The sequence below is a fragment of the Myotis myotis genome, unplaced genomic scaffold (assembly GCF_014108235.1).
Source record: "Myotis myotis isolate mMyoMyo1 unplaced genomic scaffold, mMyoMyo1.p scaffold_m19_p_11, whole genome shotgun sequence".
In the NCBI taxonomy this organism is placed as follows: domain Eukaryota; kingdom Metazoa; phylum Chordata; class Mammalia; order Chiroptera; family Vespertilionidae; genus Myotis; species Myotis myotis.
The window spans coordinates 65,191,653-65,213,389 of NW_023416315.1; the positions used below are offsets into that span (position 1 = coordinate 65,191,653).

A 21,737-nucleotide genomic window follows, 5' to 3' on the forward strand; every position below is an offset into this window, starting at 1 on the left:
CTTCATGAGTGTGTGACTTTGAAGATGTTATTTAAATTCTCCAAAATAGACCCATTTCTAAGATACAGGATTATTGTGAGGAAATATGTGCATAAAATATTTGGCATAGCACTGATACTTCATCCTCAATAACTGGTAAGAATTATGATTGTAATTATTGTACAATACCCAAAGTTACCTCTTTAATCAACATCAGAAAACGTTGAGATGCTATTAGTATGTTTAAGCACAAACCGACTGCAATCACAGGACTTTTAAAATGTTTTGAGTGATATTAATTCTATGTAATATATATCATATATAATTATATACTTCATAAAGTTTGTTCTTATAGTAAGTATTTTCTCTCTCTGGCTTCGTTCAGAAAAAATTTAAACTTTTGTTATTTGTTCTCTTCATGTATATATTCCATTTATTATGTTTGGTACCCATTCAAATAGACACTATTTAAATCATAACAATTAAAATATCTCCATTACTCTTATTCTCAGTTCTGACCATGCTGTTGCAAAGTGATAAAGAGCTAAAAGGCAGCATTGAAGCAGGAGTCCACAGAAGGAAACATTAAGAAAATTATCTGTAAAAGAGAAACCAATGAACAGTTAGCAAGTAGAGGCCTCATATTCATTTGCATATGTCACAGCAGAAAAGGCAACATCATTGTTTGAGAAATTATTTTTCTTATGTTCCTATAAATAATACTTATGTAGACTAAATTTTATTTAATAATGCTCTACTTTAAAACATCTACTTCATAAAATGTCTACCAGGCTTTAATAAAAAAAATAAACTATTTATTAATGCAAATATTGAATATCATGCATATTTCATTATAAGCATGTATTATAAGTCCAATATGTATTCTTCCTTCTTTAGAGGATCTTGAATTTCCTTACCCTTCTCCTTTCCTATCCCCGGCAAAGCTGACGTTCTACTTGTTGGTTGATGCTTTATTACTCTCTGCACGTGGTTCCCACCATTCCCGATAAATCCCAGGTTAAGAATTCAAACCTCACTTGTGAACCTGCCCTGTTCTGCATCTCCCTTTGATTTGACCCTTTATTTTGCTAACATGTGCCCCGGCCAAAAGGTGACATGATGGGCGGCTGCAAATGGGTCAGAGCAAACCCACCTTCATCTCCAGTAATGGAAAGGCAATGCAAGGACTTGCGGATGGGTTAGCAACACTGATTTCTACCTGACAGGAGGAACACAACACTCATGATGCTGATTTTTCCCAGAATGAAATTAGACTGTGATTATTTGAATGTGCTGACTCTAGAGTTTCCCATAAGCATAAAGCATATTTACTTATGAATAAATACTTTGTGCCTCTGTGTGTGTGTGTGTCCGCGCGCGCGCCCACGCACGCTTACGCTCACTACTAAAACGGCTAAAATACTTGAGACTTATTTTGAGAGCGGAATTGTTAAATCTTTATTGTGTGAGGAATGGAGGAAGATGAATAGAGAAATATGATTAAGATTAATTAATGACTATAGGTATTATTTATTGATTGATATGTGTCAGACACTGTGCCAATATATTACAAGCATTGTCTTTTTAAATCCTTTGAGCAAATCCATGGAAGCTTATAAATAGTGTGAGTCCATTACCCTCAGTTATACAGCTCTTGCATGGGGAAGTGATCCAGGGCTGAGCCCAGAGCTCTTATATTACCAAAGTGGAGACCACTGACTTTTAATTTATATTGTCTTTTGCTAAGCTGAGAACAAAATGGCCCATTATTGACATATTTACAGTTTTAAAGAGCATCATATTTATCTATCAAAGAGTTTCTGTCTCCACCTAGATGTTGATTTGAGGTTTAATGGGGCCCTCAAATTTTCTAGTTTCTAGATTTAGAATCTGATTTATTGCCTTCCTCTTAAAACTATAAGGGTTATTTTCTTTAAGTACTAAATTCAAAAATAAGTACCTATACCACCTCAAAGAATATAGGAAATTTATATCATCCAGGCAGTATTATAGGTGTTAAGGTAATAGCAGTAAAACAGGTAAAAAATTCCCATACTCATGGAGTTTTTATTCTAGTTCAGGGAAATAGACAATACATAAATTAGTAAAATATATAGACTTTCATGATAAAAAATGTTAGATGCTAAGGAGTAAAATATAGCTGGGAATGCAACTTGAGGGATGGGGGTTACAATATTTAATGCTGTGCTTAGAAAGGGTCTCACTGAAAAAGAACAGTTCAGGAAAGACCTTAGGGAAGTGACAGAGTTAGCCTTTAATTAATATAAAGCTCCAAAGTAAAAGCATGTTTGGTACGTTCCAGGAGGCCAGTGTGAGGGCAAGAGTAAACCAGATCAGTTCGGAGGATCCTACGAGCCATTGTAGGGACATCATTGTAGGGAGTCATGGTAAAGCTTGAGAGTAGGGGTGACCCTTAAAAAGAATGATTATTCTGGTTGATGTGTTAAGACCAATCAGATGATGAGGCAGAGAAGAACAAGGGTGAAAGAAGAGAAATTAGTAGAACGTTATAGCGATAATCCAAATGAGGGATGATATTGGCAGGATTAATGTAGTACCAGTAGGGGTGGTGGAAAATGAACTGTCTCAATAAATTTTGAAGGTAGAATCACCAGGATTTTTCATAGATCACAATTGTAAGAAAGGAATTTTAAAGTTTTTTTGTCTCAATAATCTGAAAGATGGAGTTAATAAGACATGACAGATCCCTAGAAGAGCAGGTGTAGTAATGAAGATGGGATTCAGATGCTTGTTAGTCTTAGGTGCCTGCCAGACATCCAAGGGGAGCTACCAAGAAGACAGTTGAATTCCTGAGGGCAGCCTGGGATCTGCGAGCAGGTAAATGGTTTCTAAGGCAGCGCTATCTACATCACTTCTGGGGCCTAGTGAAATATAAAAATACAAACCTCTTTATTCAAAACATATTAAGAATTTCCTAACAGTGACAGTAGGTCATTATACTAAGTATGAGACTCTTCTGAGTGAAGGGACCACTGTAAAGGTAGTACACACAGGAAACTGGTCCTAGTTTAAGGCCATAATTCCAAATGTGATGATTAAGAGAGTAATATAGATGATAGATAGATAGATAGATAGATAGATAGATAATAGATAGATAGATAGATAGATAGATAGATAGATAGATAGATAGATAGATAGATGATAGACAGATGATAGATGAAAACTAATGTCTGGAGGCTTCAATGTAAAAATTTTAGAGAGATGAGAAGGATCCTTTAGAATTGATGAAAGGGAGAAACAATGGTAAAATATATGATATGGATTTGGTGATGGTTCATTAGGGTCCAGACTCAGCCAAATGAGTCAGGTTGCTGCATCTAAGGTTATGCCCAATTGCCAGGCATTTTATTAGAGTTTGAACTGTTGCATAGTGGATTGATTTGGGGCTTTTACCACCCATCAGGCAACTCCAGACTTTCTCTGTACACTTCTCTATCAATTTTTATAAAATCACTTCCAACAATTAGCGAGGTTTTGAAGTCCATTCACTGGAGCCCTGCTGAATAGCAGAGGAAAAATCGTTTCTGGATGCAGGTGCCACTTTGGCCGACACACAGACGAGGGAATAGATAACAAAAGCAGCGAAAGTCAGCTTTAAGTACGAATGCTGCTTTCTAACTGGTGAAACTATGTGCAAAGCAGCCAAATGGAACCCGGCTTACTGTAGCAAAGAGTGAGGCTAAACCATCCAGGGCCAGGCAGAACTCGTCAAGACTAAATAATGAATTTGTTTCTTACTACATGGCACAAACCTGCCTTGGGTGTCAGGTGTAAGAATTGGTTACCTTAGTTAGTTACTAAAGCGTTGGAAACCTAACAGCTTGAATATCAGAGTTATGGAATTCTGTGTGCAGGTGGCCGGTTAAATAAAAGTCCGACCTTTCTCCTTTAGCAATATAATCTCCCTCCTCACTCTCCTTAGAGTCTCTAATGACCCAGGCCATGCCCTGCTTTCCGTAGACCCTGGATGTGCACAGATGACCCTTTGAAGACTGAAGAGGGAGTTATAAGAGGTCTCAGAAAAGATGGCATGTTTGCATGCTCCTTTGTGCCTGCTCCTCCCTGGCTAAACCCAAGATCGCTTCAATCTACTCAGTGCATCTGCCTGCTTCAGGATCAAAATGTCCACGGAGCTTGGAGGCAGAGAACGTGGCAGGGCATCAGTGTATGTAATAGAAAAGATACTCTGCGTCCTCCGGGTATTAATATTTTGGAGTGATGGGGCAGAAGGTGGGGCATAAAAAAAAAGATTGGAAGAAAGAAGGTTACAGTCACATATCCGATGCCATTGTCTGCATCTTTCAATGGATTTATGTTGGTTACAGGGAGTTAATCTAGTTCCCTCCCACATTCCAGTGAGCTATAATTTGATACAGAGAGCCAGTGTGTTATTCCAGGACTGTAGCACAGATCATGACTATAGCCTTGACATCAGCAAATAGAATTGACTTTGGGGCATGATTTTATTCTGCCTACTTGGAAGTAAGATCACAAAAGCCTTTTTCTTGACATCAGATAGTTAGATGATGGCTGTCAGCTGTTCAGTAAACAGAACTGTCTGCTTTGGATACAAGCTTCTAAGCCCCTCTCTGGTCCTATATACCTGTTAGCATCCTTTCAGATTCAAAGCCGTAGGGCAAATACTTTTGTTGTGTTACTACTCTGTTGTGCCTTTGAGACATTTTATAAAGCTTGGCACTCCACCTTATAACCCTTCTATGAGAAAAGTATTGCTTCCCCCATTTCATAGGGAAGAAATTAAAGGTCGGAGAGGAAAATAAAATCACACAGCTGTCCAGTGGCCAGGGAAGTTTTATTAGAGTTTGGATTGTCACCAGCAGGGTTGACATGGGGCTCTTACCACCCACACAGCAACTCCAAAGTGTCTCTGTAAACATCTTTATCTCTAATATAAACAACCACCCTCCCCGCACCCCCCAAAACAGCAAAAAACTATAAGTGGTGTCGTTTCTTTCTTATATGGCTCAAATAATTAAAATTTTTGGTAGGTATACAACAATCTATGAGTTTTTTAAAAAAATTAAGTGCTCGCCTTCAATCTTTTAATATAATCTCTCCATTTCTTCATACATATGGGAGATAGAATCCTATAAGCCATGATATTTAACATTTAGTTCCCCTATAATGAGAGGAGGTAGCATTTTTATTCTTTGCTTATTTTGTCATTGTTGCTTTCATTGGGGTTATGATATATATGACTTTTTCATTATATTAAGCATTCAAAAATGAAGTTCAAAAGCTCAATCTACTTTCGGTGCAAGGCCCTCTAACAAATGATAGGCCACTGTGAGATTTGGGAGTTTAGGGTATGATTTTGAATAGGTGCTTTTCCTGAATTAAATTCACATTACAATTTTTCAGAAGCTGTTTTAAAAGAGCACACCAGTAAGCTCAGCATTTTGGTGTAATTTGACAGCATCGTGTCTAATGGAGAGCTTGGAACACTGAGCACAGTACGGTTCAATCCTAATGTCTACGTTTATTATGTCTTCCAATGAGTTGGTTTGCTGAAAAGAGAGACTGCAGTAATATATTTAATGTGGAATCTAGAATTCCAGAATTTTCTTCATGCCTAATACTTAGCAATATTAAATTTACCATATATTACCAACATGATTTTAAATCATTTCTGTGTTGAATAATGGAAGAAAATTATCCTTTATATTTAGGGCAGCAGAGAAAATTTACAAGATACCAAGGTGTTTTTATATATTACTTGAACTAGTAATTTACATTTTAGCAAGACCAACAGATTCAGACATAAAAATAATCCAGCTATTTGGTGTGGTGTTCCTGTTATTTCACGGCTGTCTGATGGCTGGAGATTTTTTTGCATGTTTGTTTTTAAGCTAAATTGACTTGCAGGGTCTTACTGGGACCAAGCTGATGGTTACCTATTTGAGCAGCTTTGGTACATTCACCAGTGTGGTTGATATTTGGCTATATCCTTTCCTTATCTTTATGTCCTTTACCTGCAGCCGATTTGCTGCACAGCAATGCTAGCTGGAGAACAGGTAGGAATTCAGAGAGGATTAACCAACCCAGGAAAGTTTATGAGCATGCATATAAGTTGCTTAAAATTAGGTGGCAAAACTCAGGGAGATTTATAAGGCTTAAAGCCACAGGTCCACAGTTTAGCAGAACATTCTAAAAAAAATATTTTAAGTGGGGCACTTCGTTTATTTATGATGCAGTGACTCAGTACAGTGGGCTGAGGGATGTGGGGGAGAAGGGCTAGTGGGAAGGCTTTGTCCTGCATGGGCTAATGTCCAGTGCCTGGTGCGAGGCATACGTCTCCTAAAACCACTCTTACATGGCCATTGAGTGAAGGTGGGGACCAGGGTCTCCTGAAAGTCATGCATGCCTCTTCCTTGAGTTGGTCCTGGCTGCTGCTGAGAATTCCTCACCCACCGGCAGACACTGCCTCCTGGGGCAGGTAAGCCAGATCAAGGTAGACAGGGTAGCCAGGGGAGGCCTCCAACCCACCTGGCCGTTGCTGGCTGACTCGGATGGGTCCGGGGACTTTCTGGGCAGGGGTGCCAGATCTCTCTTGTCACTGGGATTGCTCTGGGAACTGAGTGGTAGACTGGCCCAGGTATCCCCTTGGTCTTGGCAGTGATCACTGGAGTGGGTTTGGGGTTGGCAGTGCTGGGGGTGGGGCGAGCCAGGGACTTGTGGGTACAGTCTAGGCCAGAGGTGACACGTGAACTCATTTTTTTGGTTGATTTTTCTTTGTTAAATGGCATTTAAATATATAAAATAAATATCAAAAATATAAGTTTTTGTTTTACTGTGGTTGCAAATATCAAAAAATTTCTATATGTGACACAGCACCAGAGTTAAGTTAGGGTTTTTCAAAATGCTGACACGCTGAGCTCAAAAGGTTCGCCATCACCGGTCTAGGCTCTCTGTCAGCTGGTCTGTTTGGGGGCAGCAGCTGGGGGCCCACCATGCAGCTGGGGGACAAGGTAGGTAGTGGTTGGGGACCTTGAGTCAGGCAGCTCTCCATGTGTTCATCTGAGTCTGCAGTGCCAGGGGCAGCAGGCAGGGGGTCCAAGTCAGGCATTGTGGGCAGGAACTCGCTGATGGACGTGCTGCTGTCACTAGAGCTGCCAGGGCATGTGGGGACCGTCACCATAGGCACGTCCTAGCAGTGCTCAAACTCACAGGGAGACAGTAGGCACATGTCCACATTATGGGGGAGACCAAGCACCCACTCGGGGGGTGGGGTGGAGCTGGAAGTGGTAGGCTCAACCCTGCCTCACTCATGGTGACAGGGGGCAGTGGTACCACCTGTTCAAAGGAGATGGACAGGGACTTGTCCAATTCTGTGGAGCTCAGGAGCTCACTCAGGCAGGGAAGGCGTGGTCGCCATGGGGGAAGGCCTTACTTCTTTCAAATTTAATGCGGGTTTCATTTATTGGCAGTTAGTATGAGGTCATGCCATGTAGTAATTTGTGGCTTTGCTGACAGATGCTTTGGGATCATGTCTCTATTAGGCAGCTATGCATGAGCCCAACATGCATGAGCTCAACTGAGGCTACGCATTGTGCTCCTGACTTGAAATGTCATCAGCCATGTGTTGTAGCCATTACTGGTGTTCGTTTGACAGAGTGGAATATCATGGGAAGCATTTTCTGTACACTTGTGTAAATCAAATCGAGTATAAATCATATTTTCTTGAAGATATTCACATACCAAAAAATGAGAAGCTTCTGAGTTATTATTTGTCTAGAGTCTTGGATAGTTTCTTCAACGTATATAAGAAAAAATATAGATTACTGGCTCTAACAAAGTTCATATTCTAGTTGTACATTTCATATAATTTACTGCAAAGTTCATATAAATGATTATAATCACATCGTTACACATTAGTGAAGCACTCCATTGTTTTCATTTTTCATTGTATTAGGCATTAAGAGTAAAATTTAAAAAAAAACATTATCATTACAATAAGATTTATCATTGATGACTTCCTGGAGGAAGAGAACTTTGAAACAAATCATATTTTCTATCACCTGTTGAAGGGTATTCACATGCTCACGATGTGGTCTTGTGCAAAAAGACAGCCTTAATGGTAGATGAATTGAACAGTAAACTCAGCAACCTGGTGGTAGGATTTCACAAACAGGGACAGTCTCCATTCTAGTGTCTGAAGTTCTCCTCATGGTTTGGATCTGTTAAGAGAAACCGTTTCCCCTAGGACAAGGCAATCCTGATGCTGGTTCAGGTATTTACCCTGGAGGTTGAATGTTCTATTTATTTATTTCAAAATATTAATACAGTGTATTTAGTTATTTCCCCCCATCACCTTTTATCCCCTCTATGCCTTTTTCCACCTCCACTCATCTCTACCACCCAAAGTTGAATGTCTTTAGATCCTTTATTTAAAAGGACATGATTAGTTTGGGTCCTGGGCTTTCCAGATATAATTTGACGACTTTACATTTTCAGAGGTATTATTGGAGTGAACAGATATTAATGAGGATCCTAGATATGTTGTCTGTTTGTTTTAACAATTGGACTTCCTAAACAATACAACTTTACCCACATGTGCAGATGGGATAAAGAAATGCTTGACTCTAATTAAGGGCGATTTCCATAAGTACCTTCTCATTCAAGTTTCGCAGAGAAGCTGGAATAATTTCAGAAAACGATGATGTTATTTGCTTTATCTTTGATCAGGTTTACCAACATTAATCTTTTTTTTCCTCCCTTCAGATGTACATCCAAACAACAACACTTACTGTGTCCATGAGCTTAAGTGCTTCGGTGTCTCTGGGCATGCTCTATATGCCCAAGGTTTATATTATAATTTTCCATCCAGAGCAGAACGTTCAAAAACGCAAAAGGAGCTTCAAGGCTGTGGTGACGGCGGCCACCATGCAAAGCAAACTGATCCAAAAAGGAAATGGCAGACCCAATGGCGAGGTGAAAAATGAACTCTGTGAGAGTCTTGAAACCAACAGTAAGTCATCCGTAGACTTTCCGATGGTCAAGAGCGGGAGCACTTCCTAATAGATGTACGTTGAACATTCTTCTACTAGTCTTGGGGGCTGTGCCACATGGCTCCAGGGGCATGACGGTACTTGCACACCATGAGACCATCATGGCTGTGAGACCCATTTGGTTCTAACCAAATGACTTCCAGGTTCATGGCTCTTCTGAAGAGCATAAACATGCACACGTGGTCTCTTTTCAGCGGGTGACACTCAGGTCTCTCTTTGGAGGCATTACTGAGCTTGGGACTATCTTCTAAATATAAAAATTATCTTTTAGCCCTAACCAGTTTGGCTCAGTGGATAGAGCGTCGGCCTGTGGACTGAAAGGTCCCAGGTTCGATTCCGGTCAAGGGCATGTACTGGGTTGTGGGCACATCCCCAGTAGGAGGTGTGCAGGAGGCAGCTGATCAGTGTTTTTAACTCTCTATCTCTCTCCCTTCCTCTCTGTAAAAATCAATAATATATATATATATATATATATATATATATATATATATATATATTTTAAAAATTATCTTTTGATAATTAGGAACAAATCTTTAATCTTTGCTAGTTCATTATTGGTTGCTCTTTATAGAATTAATAGCTACCTAATATTTATGGGACATACTATCAAAGATCTTACACAAACAAGTGTCATTTGGATATTTGGGGAAATATGAAAGCTGGTTAACCGACATGTGAGGTTAAATGATAGTTAATACTTGTTTCCCCCAAGTGGTCCCCTTCTTTGGCTTCCTTTGACTTTCCTCCTTGAATAAATTAAGATAATTAGAGCTCTCGCCTGAAAGCCTCATGACCCTGAAAATAGAATCTTTTCTACAACCACCACTGTGCTTTTCCCTTCCTCATCTACCTTCCACAGTTCAGCCCTAAAGAAGCACACGATAGTAATACACTTGTACCAAGGTAATCCAGCAGAGTTTAACTGATATATGCAGTTCTTCTTGGTACCTATGGAAGAGTAGCAAATAGATTGAAGATTTGTATTATGAAAATACCACAAAGCTGAGTATAGTTAAAACTAACAAACAAAAGTAACCAACATCACAGTACTTAGTCCTGTAGATAGATCAAAAATAAATAAAAGCTAAGGCATTTGAATTAGAGTGGCTTCCTGTCTTTTGGGAATACAACATGTGTATTTAATAATTCAGGCTAAAATCCTGTGCAAAATTACCGTCTTCATCTCAGACTCCTCCAGCAGGCTGAATCCCCTATTCTCTGTACTTCTGACATGAAATTCAGGGAAGATTAAGAGTTGATTTTTTTAAAATATATTTTTATTTGATTTTTTACAGAGAGGAAGGGAGAGGGATAGAGAGTTAGAAACATCAATGAGAGAGAAACATCGATGAGCTGCCTCCTGTACAACCACTACTGGGGATGTGCCTGCAACCAAGGTACATGCCCTGACCAGAATCGAACCTGGGACCCTTCAGTCCGCAGGCCGATGCTCTATCCACTGAGCCAAACCGGTTAGGGATTAAGAATTGATTTTATCTGACTTAATTATTATAACAACTTCTAGTCTTGACTAGATTTATAAACATCAATATTTCCAGATAAAGATTGTATACTCTAAATGCCCCATATGCAGAAATATCCTTAGAAGATAAGTATTGATTAATTAAACTTATTGGCTTCAATTACTATCAGACTTCTTGGAATTATTAGCCATATCTAGTGAAGATTACCTCCACTAATACCAAATGTAGTCACTTGTAGAGAAATAAACTTTTTAATAAATCTACAGACACTCCCCACATATTCACCTTTCTGCAAATATGCAACCTTGAGAAACTGCAAGAAAAGACATGACAAGGATGGGTTATGATAAAACATTATTACAATCATCACTGATTATAGATAAGCAATTTACTAATAATGGGCCTATTTGGTCTCTTAGCCAAAGATGTCCTATAGCTACTCTCAACACAATCAGAGTATAATATTTGTGATTTGAGGGCAGAATTTTATCTGTGTTTTCTGCCTTGAAAGCATCAGGGCAGGAAGTTAAAACCTATGGTAGAATGCCAGGAAACTGCTGTTAGCCAATGATACATTTTGAACACTGACACTTCTCACTATGATCTACCAGAATCTATAATTGGGCTTGTTTTTTAGTCTTAATCCAGAAAGCTTTATATGATACGGTTGCAAATAGGAACAACAAAGGATACAGCGAAAAAATGCCAGTGATCTCAGACTCATCTCTGGACGCTAGTGAGAAAAAAACAAACATCAGCTTTTCCCCAACCTTTCAAAAAAGAAGTGGGTTTCTTGAAGAGGAAAATGTTGAGTATTGCTAAAGACTAACCCCATAGTATAGAAATAAGTCCCATATATTTTCTTTCCCTTCCATTTTTTTCTGTTGATGATGACATTATCAACAGAAATTATATAACATGTGTGCATTTCCCTGTTTTCTCTGAAATAAGAAAAATTGCAATTGTGGGATGTGTATAGAAGGTAAGCCTATAATATTCTTGAGGAGTTGATACTCACGTTTAGAATATAAAGAAAGTTTAAAGGGTGAATCAAGACCAAGTCAATTACTACCTAAATGAAGGTTAAATTATACTTTGGAGATTTGAGTGTATCCATCTTTTTTTTTTATATAGGAAAAGATGGAAATTTATTGAGAAACAAGCACAGACTCCCACGTGGGGAGGGGGAGAGAGTCCCCCCAATTTTTAAAATATATTTTATTGATTTTTTACAGAGAGGAAGGGAGAGGGATAGAGAGTTAGAAACATCGATGAGAGAGAAACATCAATCAGCTGCCTCCTGCACACCTCCTACTGGGGATGTGCCCGCAACCAAGGTACATGCCCTTGACCGGAATCGAACCTGAGACCTTTCAGTCCACAGTCCGCAGGCCGATGCTCTATCGACTGAGCCAAATCGGTTAGGGGAGAGTGTATCCATCTTTTATAGGAGTAGTTTGGGTTTGAATAAGTTGTGCCCAAAGTTTTCACATTCACACATCCTTGCACAATCCCACTCCACGTAACCACTGCTAACTTTTGTTCACTTACATGACTAGTATTGTGAACCCCTGTGTCCCTGTTATCTTTACTACATGTACCAATAGTTTTAATGGGGTCAAAAGTCTTCTAAAATCACAAACCCTCTAAAAGTCTCAATAGCATGAATATGTAAATGCAATATGTCTTCTAAAAGTATGTCTTATGTCTTTAGAAGTGTAATTAAGTACTAGAAAGGCCTTTGCCATTTAACTAGTACCATCCCTCTTCAGATTGAAACACCTCCTCTTGAAATGGGTGGAGTCTATTCTCAATAAATCCAGGGCTGATTAATGCACTGATACAGCATCCATATTGCTGCATTCTCATACTTTCTGCTACCAGACTTTTGATAAATCACCACAGTGAAGTGACAGTGACATTCATGACAGTGTTTTGTAAACTATAAATCACCACCTAAAGGTAAATATATCATTGTTGCGATGAAAATATAGATTGGTCTGTGGTTAATAAAAAAGAGAAGACATAAAATTCAAAAACTGTTGTTTTAGCAACCCTCTTTCTTTTTATAAACATGTTGAGGATTTTGATGATTATGACTATGGTTCTATTCTTGGGATTTTTTTCCTGACAAATTAGCTGTGGATTTATGATATGCATGCAGGTTTTTTTTTTCCTCCGTGGCCATGGAGCAGCTCTACCAGTCCATTATCTGTAGAAACTTCATCCTAATGATGACTTGTTAATGCAGGAATTCTGGTCGCATATTTAAGGTTTTAAAGCTTCACCATGCAGAAAAAATATAAGTAATGTGAGGCTGGAAAGGAGACCATCAGGTCCGTGTTACTAAATTTGCAGAATCCTACAGGCCAAACAAAAGGGGTCCTGTTGTTTCCTAAAAGTTTGGGAAGGGAGCTAGAAACAAAGTTGATATATATGAATTTTATCAACTGTATCCAACTAACAAAGACTGTCACATGATATTCCTTAGGCTATGTTCATGCATAATTCATGAAAACAGCGACTGCTAAAGGTAGATCTGCTTTCTCTAGCTTATGGGCACAGTGTGGTGTGCGCAGGAAATTCATTGTTGCTGTACTCTACAACTATTTTTCTCACATAAGCATATTCATTACCTCTGTAAAAATTCTCTCTATTAATTCATCTGTACATCTTTGATCAATTTCACTTTGTAATACTTCTGGGATAAAGTTCCTTGCCATTTGAAAGATTTGTGCTTATCACTGATTTCATGTTGACTAAGTCATTGGTTGTCAGAGCCCTGAACTCCCTTTTCTAAACATTAGAAAATTTAAGATTGCTTTCCCTTTGTAAATTATAGTCTCAATTCTCAATAGAATTCTATCTATCATCTTTTCCCCTGGAGATCACTTCTAGGAGTTCAAAAAATGAAGTATGGATCTTTAGCTATGGGCTTTAAGTTGGAATTATCCTTAAAGATGGTCTAATCTAAATCATTTTATGTTGAATTAAACATCTAAATATCATCTTCCCCAAGACCTTTCTGGGAATTGTTCTTATATTTCAACCATAATTTTTCTTTCTAGCTACCCATGAATTTAATATTTTATATATTTTTTAGTTACTGATGAATATATTGAGTAAGGCATGCAATTGAACAACCTTTTTAAGGGTTATTTTCTAACTCTTATGACAATTTTTCTTTATCTTGCCTACAAAGTTTTATGAAAGGCCTTCAAAAACATAGTTGAAGATTTTATTTTCTTTTAAGAAATTTAGAGGCATCTGAAAGCATTATATAAATTAGAAATTAAAATAATAAAGCAAACAAGCATAAAAATTATTATGTTTCACTTGGAAAGATAAGTAGAATAGGATTCTGTATTCATTCCTTAAGACACCAGCTGGTCCTCCACAAACCTATTTCTGCTTCCATACTCACAAATCTGCTTCCATACTCACAAAAAAAACAAAAAACAAAAACCACAATTTTTTATGTTTTTGACCAGTGATGAAACTGAGGACCAGTGAACTTTTTTTACTTATTGTGCAAGAAACAATATAATTTAAAACCAGGTCTAAAATCTACTTCCTTTCCACTGTGCCACAAAAATCACCTAGAACAATATAGATAAGATAAGCAGATATGTCACCTATTTTTGGCATGAAGCTCATAATATTCAATGATATTAAACATAGCAAAAATATTAGCACTTCTTTGGGCTATCTATGCTAATCTTAGTGATGGTGAACTTGGCATGATCTCAGGCTCTAGTAAGAGTTTATCTGGTCAATCACCAGAGTGATGTCCACTAAAATGGAATGAGCCTGATTGCCAATTATTTAAGAGGAAGAGCTTTACAACTTCCTTATTCAATGTTCAAAAACTAAATCATTCATTTTTTTTACTTTAAATATTTTTTTTATTTTTTATTCAGTTGGCATATAATATTAGTGTCAGGTGTACTGCCCAGTGATTAGACATTACATAACTTACTAAGTGATTATCCTAATAAATCTAATACCCCTCTGACACCATACATAGTTATTATACTAGAGGCCCGTTGCACGAAATTCGTGCAAGAGTAGGCCATCCTTCCCCTGGCTGCTGGCACCAGCTTCACTCGGGCACCTGGGACCTGGGCTTCCCTTGCAGCCCCAGCTTCGTCCAGAAGGTCATTTGAAAGGACGTCTGGTCTAATTAGCATATGGTGCTTTTATTATTATAGATTATTGACTGTCCTCTCTATGCTGGGCTTTACATCCCTGTGACTATTCTGTAACTACCAATTTGCATTTCTTAATCCCTTCACTTTTTTCTCCCACCCACTCAACCCCTTTCCATTTGGCAACTATCAAAATGTTCTCTGTATCTATGAGTCTGTTTCTTTCCTGTTTGTTTGTTTATTTTGTTCTTTAGATCCCATATGTGAGTTAAATCATATGGCAATGTCTTCTTCTAAGTTCTTTTACTCAGCACAATACCCTCGCGATCCACCCATGTTATTACAGATGCCAAGATTACATTCATTTTTAGGGTTGTGTCATATATATATTCATGTATCACCTCTTCTTTATTCATCTACTGATGGACACTTAGATCACTTCTCTATCTTTGCTATTGTAAATAATGCTGCAATGAGCATATAGATGTATACGTCTTTCAATTTTGAATACATACCCACAAGTGGAATTGTTGGGCCTTTCTTTGTCTATTACATAGCATTTGTTTTAAAGTCTATTTTGTCAGCTTTTGTTTTTTCATTTCCATTTTTAAGAAATATCTTTTCTAACCCTTTACTTTCACTATGTGTGTATCTTTTGATCTGAAGTGAGTCTCTTGTAGACAGCATAAATATTATCCATTTAGCCTCCATATAACACTAAATTATTCTTTAAAAATCTGTTTCATCCTGAATTGGATCTATGTAGTGAAACACATACACATTTTGCATTCTTTCCATATATTTCTTCTTCAGATTATTCATTCCAGAATTCCATAGAAAAATAGGACATCACATTTGAATTTTAGAACAGAGATTTATTTATTCCATCACATCTTTCAAAAACCCAAAGGAATTCTTTGGATTTAGATTCTCTGGAAATGTAAGCATGAGTACAAATTGGACTTAGAATATTTTCTTATTCATATATTTGTAAAAGTCTTGCAATAATGAGTTTTACTTTATAGTAAGTTGGTACTAATATAATTAAATATTAATATCCTTCTTTGAGTCTATTTATTTTTTAAACATCTCCATTTGTATCCGTTGGATGAAAGCAGATCATAAATATGTATTGGCAATACACATATTTACTTTAATACTTATAAATATTCTATGTACTTGATATTTTACTATGTTTCATTTTAGAGTCTAAAAGCATTATTTTAAAATGGAAGATATATTCATTTTCAGAGTACAACTAATTATAATTAGTAACCCTTTTTGGTCATCAAAGCAGACTCAAAGAATTCCACTGAGACTGTAATAAGTTTTTTTCATATTACAGGATAGATAATTTATCTGTTCTTTCATTTTTCATATTGCAAATCTTTATTAATCAAAATACACATACAAATTAAATTTTACTCAAGTTTATTAAAGAGCAGAACTGTTACATTTTTAATTTTCTGCTAAATCCCTATACCATAAGTGAGGCTAGTTGTTTTAGAGATTAAAATTGCTGCAGCATTTTTATTCCTATAATCATTGATTTCCTTCTACATGGTTTAAAAATAATAAGTAACATAGTACAAATTGAATATTACAACAATAGTCATTATGGAGTTTGAATTTTAAAAACATTTTATAACAATAATTTATTATTGTATACTATTAATTTGTCTTAATTTATCTTAACAGCTTCCTCTACCAAGACAACATATATCAGCTACAGCGATCATTCAATCTGAAACAGGGAAATGACACAATATGAAGAAATCTGGTATGTGATCTCAAACAACGAACATGACACCACCAAGACTCACTCCTGGAGATCTCTTTGGACTACAGTCAATCAAATCAATAGTCAATCTTGTGAGGAACAAAAAGTAGCCATGAGCCCAAAATATCAACAACAGAGAGTGAAGAAACCCATTTTAGACAATCCAACCAATGAAGTCTCAAGCTAAAGTATTGCTTACTCATGAGCAGTTAAAAATAAATCACAAACGGAAAACTAATGTTAGCTTGTGAAAAAAAAATGCTGTTGAAATAAACCATGTCTGATGTTACTCTGTAAGTATTTTTCTGTGATTGTGAGAACTCCTGTTCCTGTGCCGCATTGTTCACTTGTATAAGACAATGAATCTGTTTCTTGTAATGGCTGATGGATTGAAGCCCTGGGCTGTGCTAAAAATAAATGCAATGGTTGACGCATGCAATTTTTTATACAAATAATTTATTTCTAATAATAAAGGAATGTTTTGCAAATGTTGAGAGTTGTTTCGTTCCAGTTTTAAAGCCAGGGAAAACTCCAGTTGGTACTTCGGCTGTCACCTAACTAAGCCCAAGGAAATACGTTTTTTTTGTGAAGAATGTGTTTTTGTACACTCATGTGTATATGAAGAAGACTGCCTTTTATTCCTATACGAAAGAGAATTATTTGTGGAAGATTTTGTGGATATATCAAGATTTATGTGGTCGTTTTTCATAATAATGGCTTCTCTTATGAAGAATCAAGCAATAGCTTGAGGGGAATTGCTTCAGGTTTCAAAATTAACAAATGATGAAATGTGTTATGAAAATCACCATTTTAAAGTAGATCAGAGTGTCACTGAAATTTCCTGTTTTCTAAGTCAGAACTTTTGCTTCATGAAGTATTCCAAGGTGTGTATTATTAATCTTTTCTCACCTGGGCCCAGTACCCACTGAAATCGGTGAAGTAATGGGCCTTACCCAGTACATTCCTCAAAGCACAGAATTAGCATATTTAATCTCTTGGCATCACTACAGAAACCACAGTTCAGATAATATGTCAGGGCTTTCTTATTTTCCAAATGAAAACATTCATTGGTTCATAGAGCAGTGTCGTTAAAGAGAGAGAGAGAGTACTGGGAGCTTGTGTCATGCTAATAAACCATGCTAGGATGGATAAAGGAGCCTGTTCAAGGCTTTCAAATCTGTTCCCATTTTCATAGAGGGCTCCTCTATTCTACACAATCCCAGAAATCCATCAAGTCAATGGGTCTCTACAATCATTTTGTTAGTAAATGTTCTCTCCACTGAGTTAGGTTGGATGGCTCATTGCTCTCCTTATAGATATAAAGAGCTGTAAGTGCTCTGTAGCTTCAACCCAAATATCGACAGTCACTTTATTTAATAGAGAGTTGAGGTAGCACAGTGCAGACTCCTTCAACATACAGTAACACTTCCTAGATGCCTACACAGACAGAAATCAGCAGACAAGGCTTTTTGGCCTTTTGTTGAGTTTCTTCTAACAGTATTTGTTGTTTGTAGTTAATATTTAAATCAAGGAATAAGGGCATTATTTTAAAATTTTCAGTAATCCAAATTACTGGTTAATAAACCCTATAATCAGGGTCCTAAGCTCACCTGTAGGTGTGCCTTTTTAGATAAGAGCTTAAAAGAAAATAAACATAATTGCACGTTTAGCATATTTTATTGTGCCATTGTAGCTCAGAACCAGTAGCCGTACCATGAAGTAATTGTAATCGTTCTTTGCATTGGAGATTATTAGTGGTTTTTAAGATTTTTATCTTAATTTTAACTAGTAAGTGTAATGTATACATGTTTGGTTGAGAAAATGCTTGAATTTTACAAGTCTTGCATAGTTTTTCAGAGAGCAAAATTCAAGTATATTTTCATGTTTTCATTTACTAATTGACTCTAATCAGGGTAAGGGGAGGTAACAGGGTGATTATGAGAGTAAAGCTGGCTCCCAGGCCAAAGGTGGGTTGTTGTTGTTTTTTTCTTTTAAGGTTTTAGGAAAAAAATAAAATATTGAGCATAACTCATGGCATTTCAAAATTGTTTTTCCTATTACAAACTCACCAATGAGTTGTTTTTTCCTAAGTACTTTTATAAATAGTTGATTCCTGTTTTGTGTTCTTCAAAATCTTATTTTACTTATAATCGAGTCGAATAATAGTTGTGGTGGATTTACATATGCCAATCATCCTTTATAACATTATATCAGTGGGAAACTTTCTCTTTGATGAAACTATAATCCTCCCCAGGCAGTGGGAGGATAAACTCCCTCAGCCTCTTACTGTAGGAGCTGGAGAATTCTGACCTCCACTGTGGTTACTTTCTCAGGAATTTTGCCCTGGGCTCCAGGGGTGGTCATATAGGCTGTGACAATGTGGGGAGGCAAGGAGATGGATTTAGCATGTGCTAGTAGTGGTTCCTAAATCCCATACTTTAAAATGAACTGCCTGTGTACTATAGATAAGCAAATAAAAATTGCATGGAAAATATAGTATTATATTTTTTAGAATTGACCTTGTGTTTTATTATGGCCAAGAAATGTCACATCTAATCTCAGCATGCCAGAGGAAATGCTAAAAATGTAGCCCAAGGTAATATTCAACAAATGTCACTAGTAGAAGATGAGCGATATATTAGTGTGACCTTGGGCCAAATCTGATCTCAATTTTTAAAAGTTTTTAGCATATACTAGTTAATATTTAAAGGTGTCTAAAGCAATGATGGTTGATCTGTCACAAACCAATTTTCTTGTTAAGAAAAAAACACTCACAAATTTAAACTTGAGGGATGACCCATTGGAACATGAACAGGAACTGAATTGCTACCTCAATTTTTAGTGTTTATAAAAAAATTTACCAAACCAATGTGGCATGTCAGATGAACGGGATTTTACATTTTTTATTTGAATTAAATATCATATTACAGGAACTCTCACTGGGAAGGGAAGTTTGTGTTATTTATATTTTCTTTCTTTTTACCTCTATTTTCTCTATTATTTACCAATGATGGCATAGAAAAATATTAACAATTTTCTAAATTATATTAGTCAGCACTGATATTTATTAAGTAGAAAGTGAAAAATAATGGTATTCCTAAACTCTATTATACAACCTTACCAACTTTTCTCATTTCATCTATTTAATTTCTTTTAATGCCAGTATTTCTATCCATCTTTTAGAATAAAATAGCTAAAAATAACAGTGAGCTTGCATGAAAGGATAATTAAGAAATAATAACAAATTGTAGAATACTCTAATCATATGTAATAATCTTCAGATATAATTCATTTTGCTTTTATTATGGTTTCTCTTTGATGAGGATATGAGTAATAAAGAAAAATTGACCCTAACTAGAAGAAATGGTCCCCTGAAGAAGGAATTATATCTATGAATATTCAGAACCTTGCCAACTGTCACTCTTGGAAAGTACCATATTCTAGACATAGTAGCAAAGCTTGTATAATTGTTCTATTTCCATTTTTTTTTAAAGTTTTTTTGTAGCATAACCTTTAATGATGTTAGTGCTTTTGGGTACCATTATTTCATTTAATTTAACTCTTTGCTAGGACAGTCAGAATATTTTTCTCTTATGTTGAACTCAGTGTATTATCAATGTAAAGTTTCATACATTTTTGACTTCTATATCTGCTTTCAGAGTGATAAGTTTAGAAAAAAAAATTTTAACTATTAAATACATTTTCCTAATTGCCTACTGCTTAATTCAGTAGCTTCAGGAAAACTAAATAGGACAAATAACTTGTTACAACATCAAGACAGCCAGCATCGATTGGGACATATGAACATACAAGAATTGACCATATCATAATTTGGATGTATGGGTGATATGTTTATAGAAAACAGGAAAGACAAATGATCAGTGAAATATTTCAGTTTTTAAAATAAGCAAAGGAGAGATCATTTACCAATGAAGTTAGTCCCATTAGGGAAGTTCACTAGAATAAAGGATGCTGTTTGAATGCTAGCAAAAAGTATTACATTGTTAAACTATACTTTTAAAGTTAAAAATATAACTCATACAGAGGTAAAATGAACAAGTTACGGATTTTATTCAAGTCATTAACTAATGAGGGAACCAGTAAGATGTTAAACTTAGTATATGATTTATACTAAAGATACATATAAAACTAATTTGGTGTCTTATAGTATAATCTATATTATAAAAGGCCTGTGGCCATAACGCCATAATGCTGTAATGACCAACAGTCTGACGGGGAACCAGGTGGGTGGCAGCAGTGACTGGAGCAAAGCAGCCCAGTTCTGGGTGCCAGAGGGAAGCTGGTGCCAGCAGCTGTGGGAAGGAAGGCCTACCCTTGCACGAATCTTCATGCATCAGGCCTCTAGTCTGTATATATAAAAGCCTAAGTGACTATTACGACTGAATGTCTGGAACAAACAGTTGACCAGTCACTATGATGCTCAATGACCACCAGGGGGCAGATGCTCAATGCAGTAGCTGCCTCCTGGTGGTCAGTGCACTACCACAGACAACTTCCTGCAGTCCCTCCCCGCAGCCGGTCAACTTCCTGGGGTCCCTCCCCCGGATCTGGACTGGGCAAGATAGCCCTGATAGGCCCTGATTGCTTGCCAGGCCTAGGGACCCCACCTGTGCACAAATTCATGCACCAGGCCTCTAGTAAATCATAAACATTGAGGCTATTCCATTGGACAGACATTATTTGAATCTCGTGGATACAAATCAACAAATTACTCATTGTACTATAAAGTAGCCATGTTGATAGAAATTCAAATGCAGAACCATGCTGAAAGAATAACCATTAATATATTTTTTCTATTTTCAAGTTTTGAATAATTTTTCTGAGGAGTGATAGCTCATTGTTTTGCTTCCCATAATTTCAAGTGTTACATCATCAATAGTTGAATAATAAAGATCACAAATACACCTAAAATCATGTTAAAATAATCCAGTTAATAATGGGAGGGCTCTGGAATGGGTCTGTGTTTTAATTATTCTTTCCTGTCTTTACTCTTTAATATATCTCCAGATCAGAGGCTGAACTGAATAAGTGATATGGAGGGTAAGTGTAAATAAATGGGTAGCTAAAGTTCCCTTTCTGGCAATTCCACGAATAATCTGTGAAAATGTAACTTTTTCCTCCCCACCCCCACCCCCGGTACTGTCATCGCTAGTGGGTATTTTTTTCTCCCTTTTTGTAGTATAACCCAAAAAGAAAAAAGAAAAAACCTTTTTAAGAGTATCCCCGAAGAAGGCAAACCATAGATAATTTACCC

At 36.8% G+C, this 21,737-nt stretch overlaps 1 protein-coding gene across 1 annotated transcript in view; it reads left to right on the forward strand.

The window, feature by feature from the left end:
- The window catches only part of GRM8 (glutamate metabotropic receptor 8), a 727,600-nt gene extending 710,661 nt beyond the window's left edge, over nt 1-16,939 (forward strand). Inside the window, exons 9-10 of the mRNA XM_036328793.1 lie at nt 8,764-9,010; nt 16,381-16,939. Of these exons, the coding sequence (XP_036184686.1) occupies nt 8,764-9,010; nt 16,381-16,430 (297 nt within the window). The 3' untranslated portion in view covers nt 16,431-16,939. The remainder of the gene's footprint in view (nt 1-8,763; nt 9,011-16,380) is intronic.
- The last annotated feature ends 4,798 nt before the right edge of the window (nt 16,940-21,737 follow it).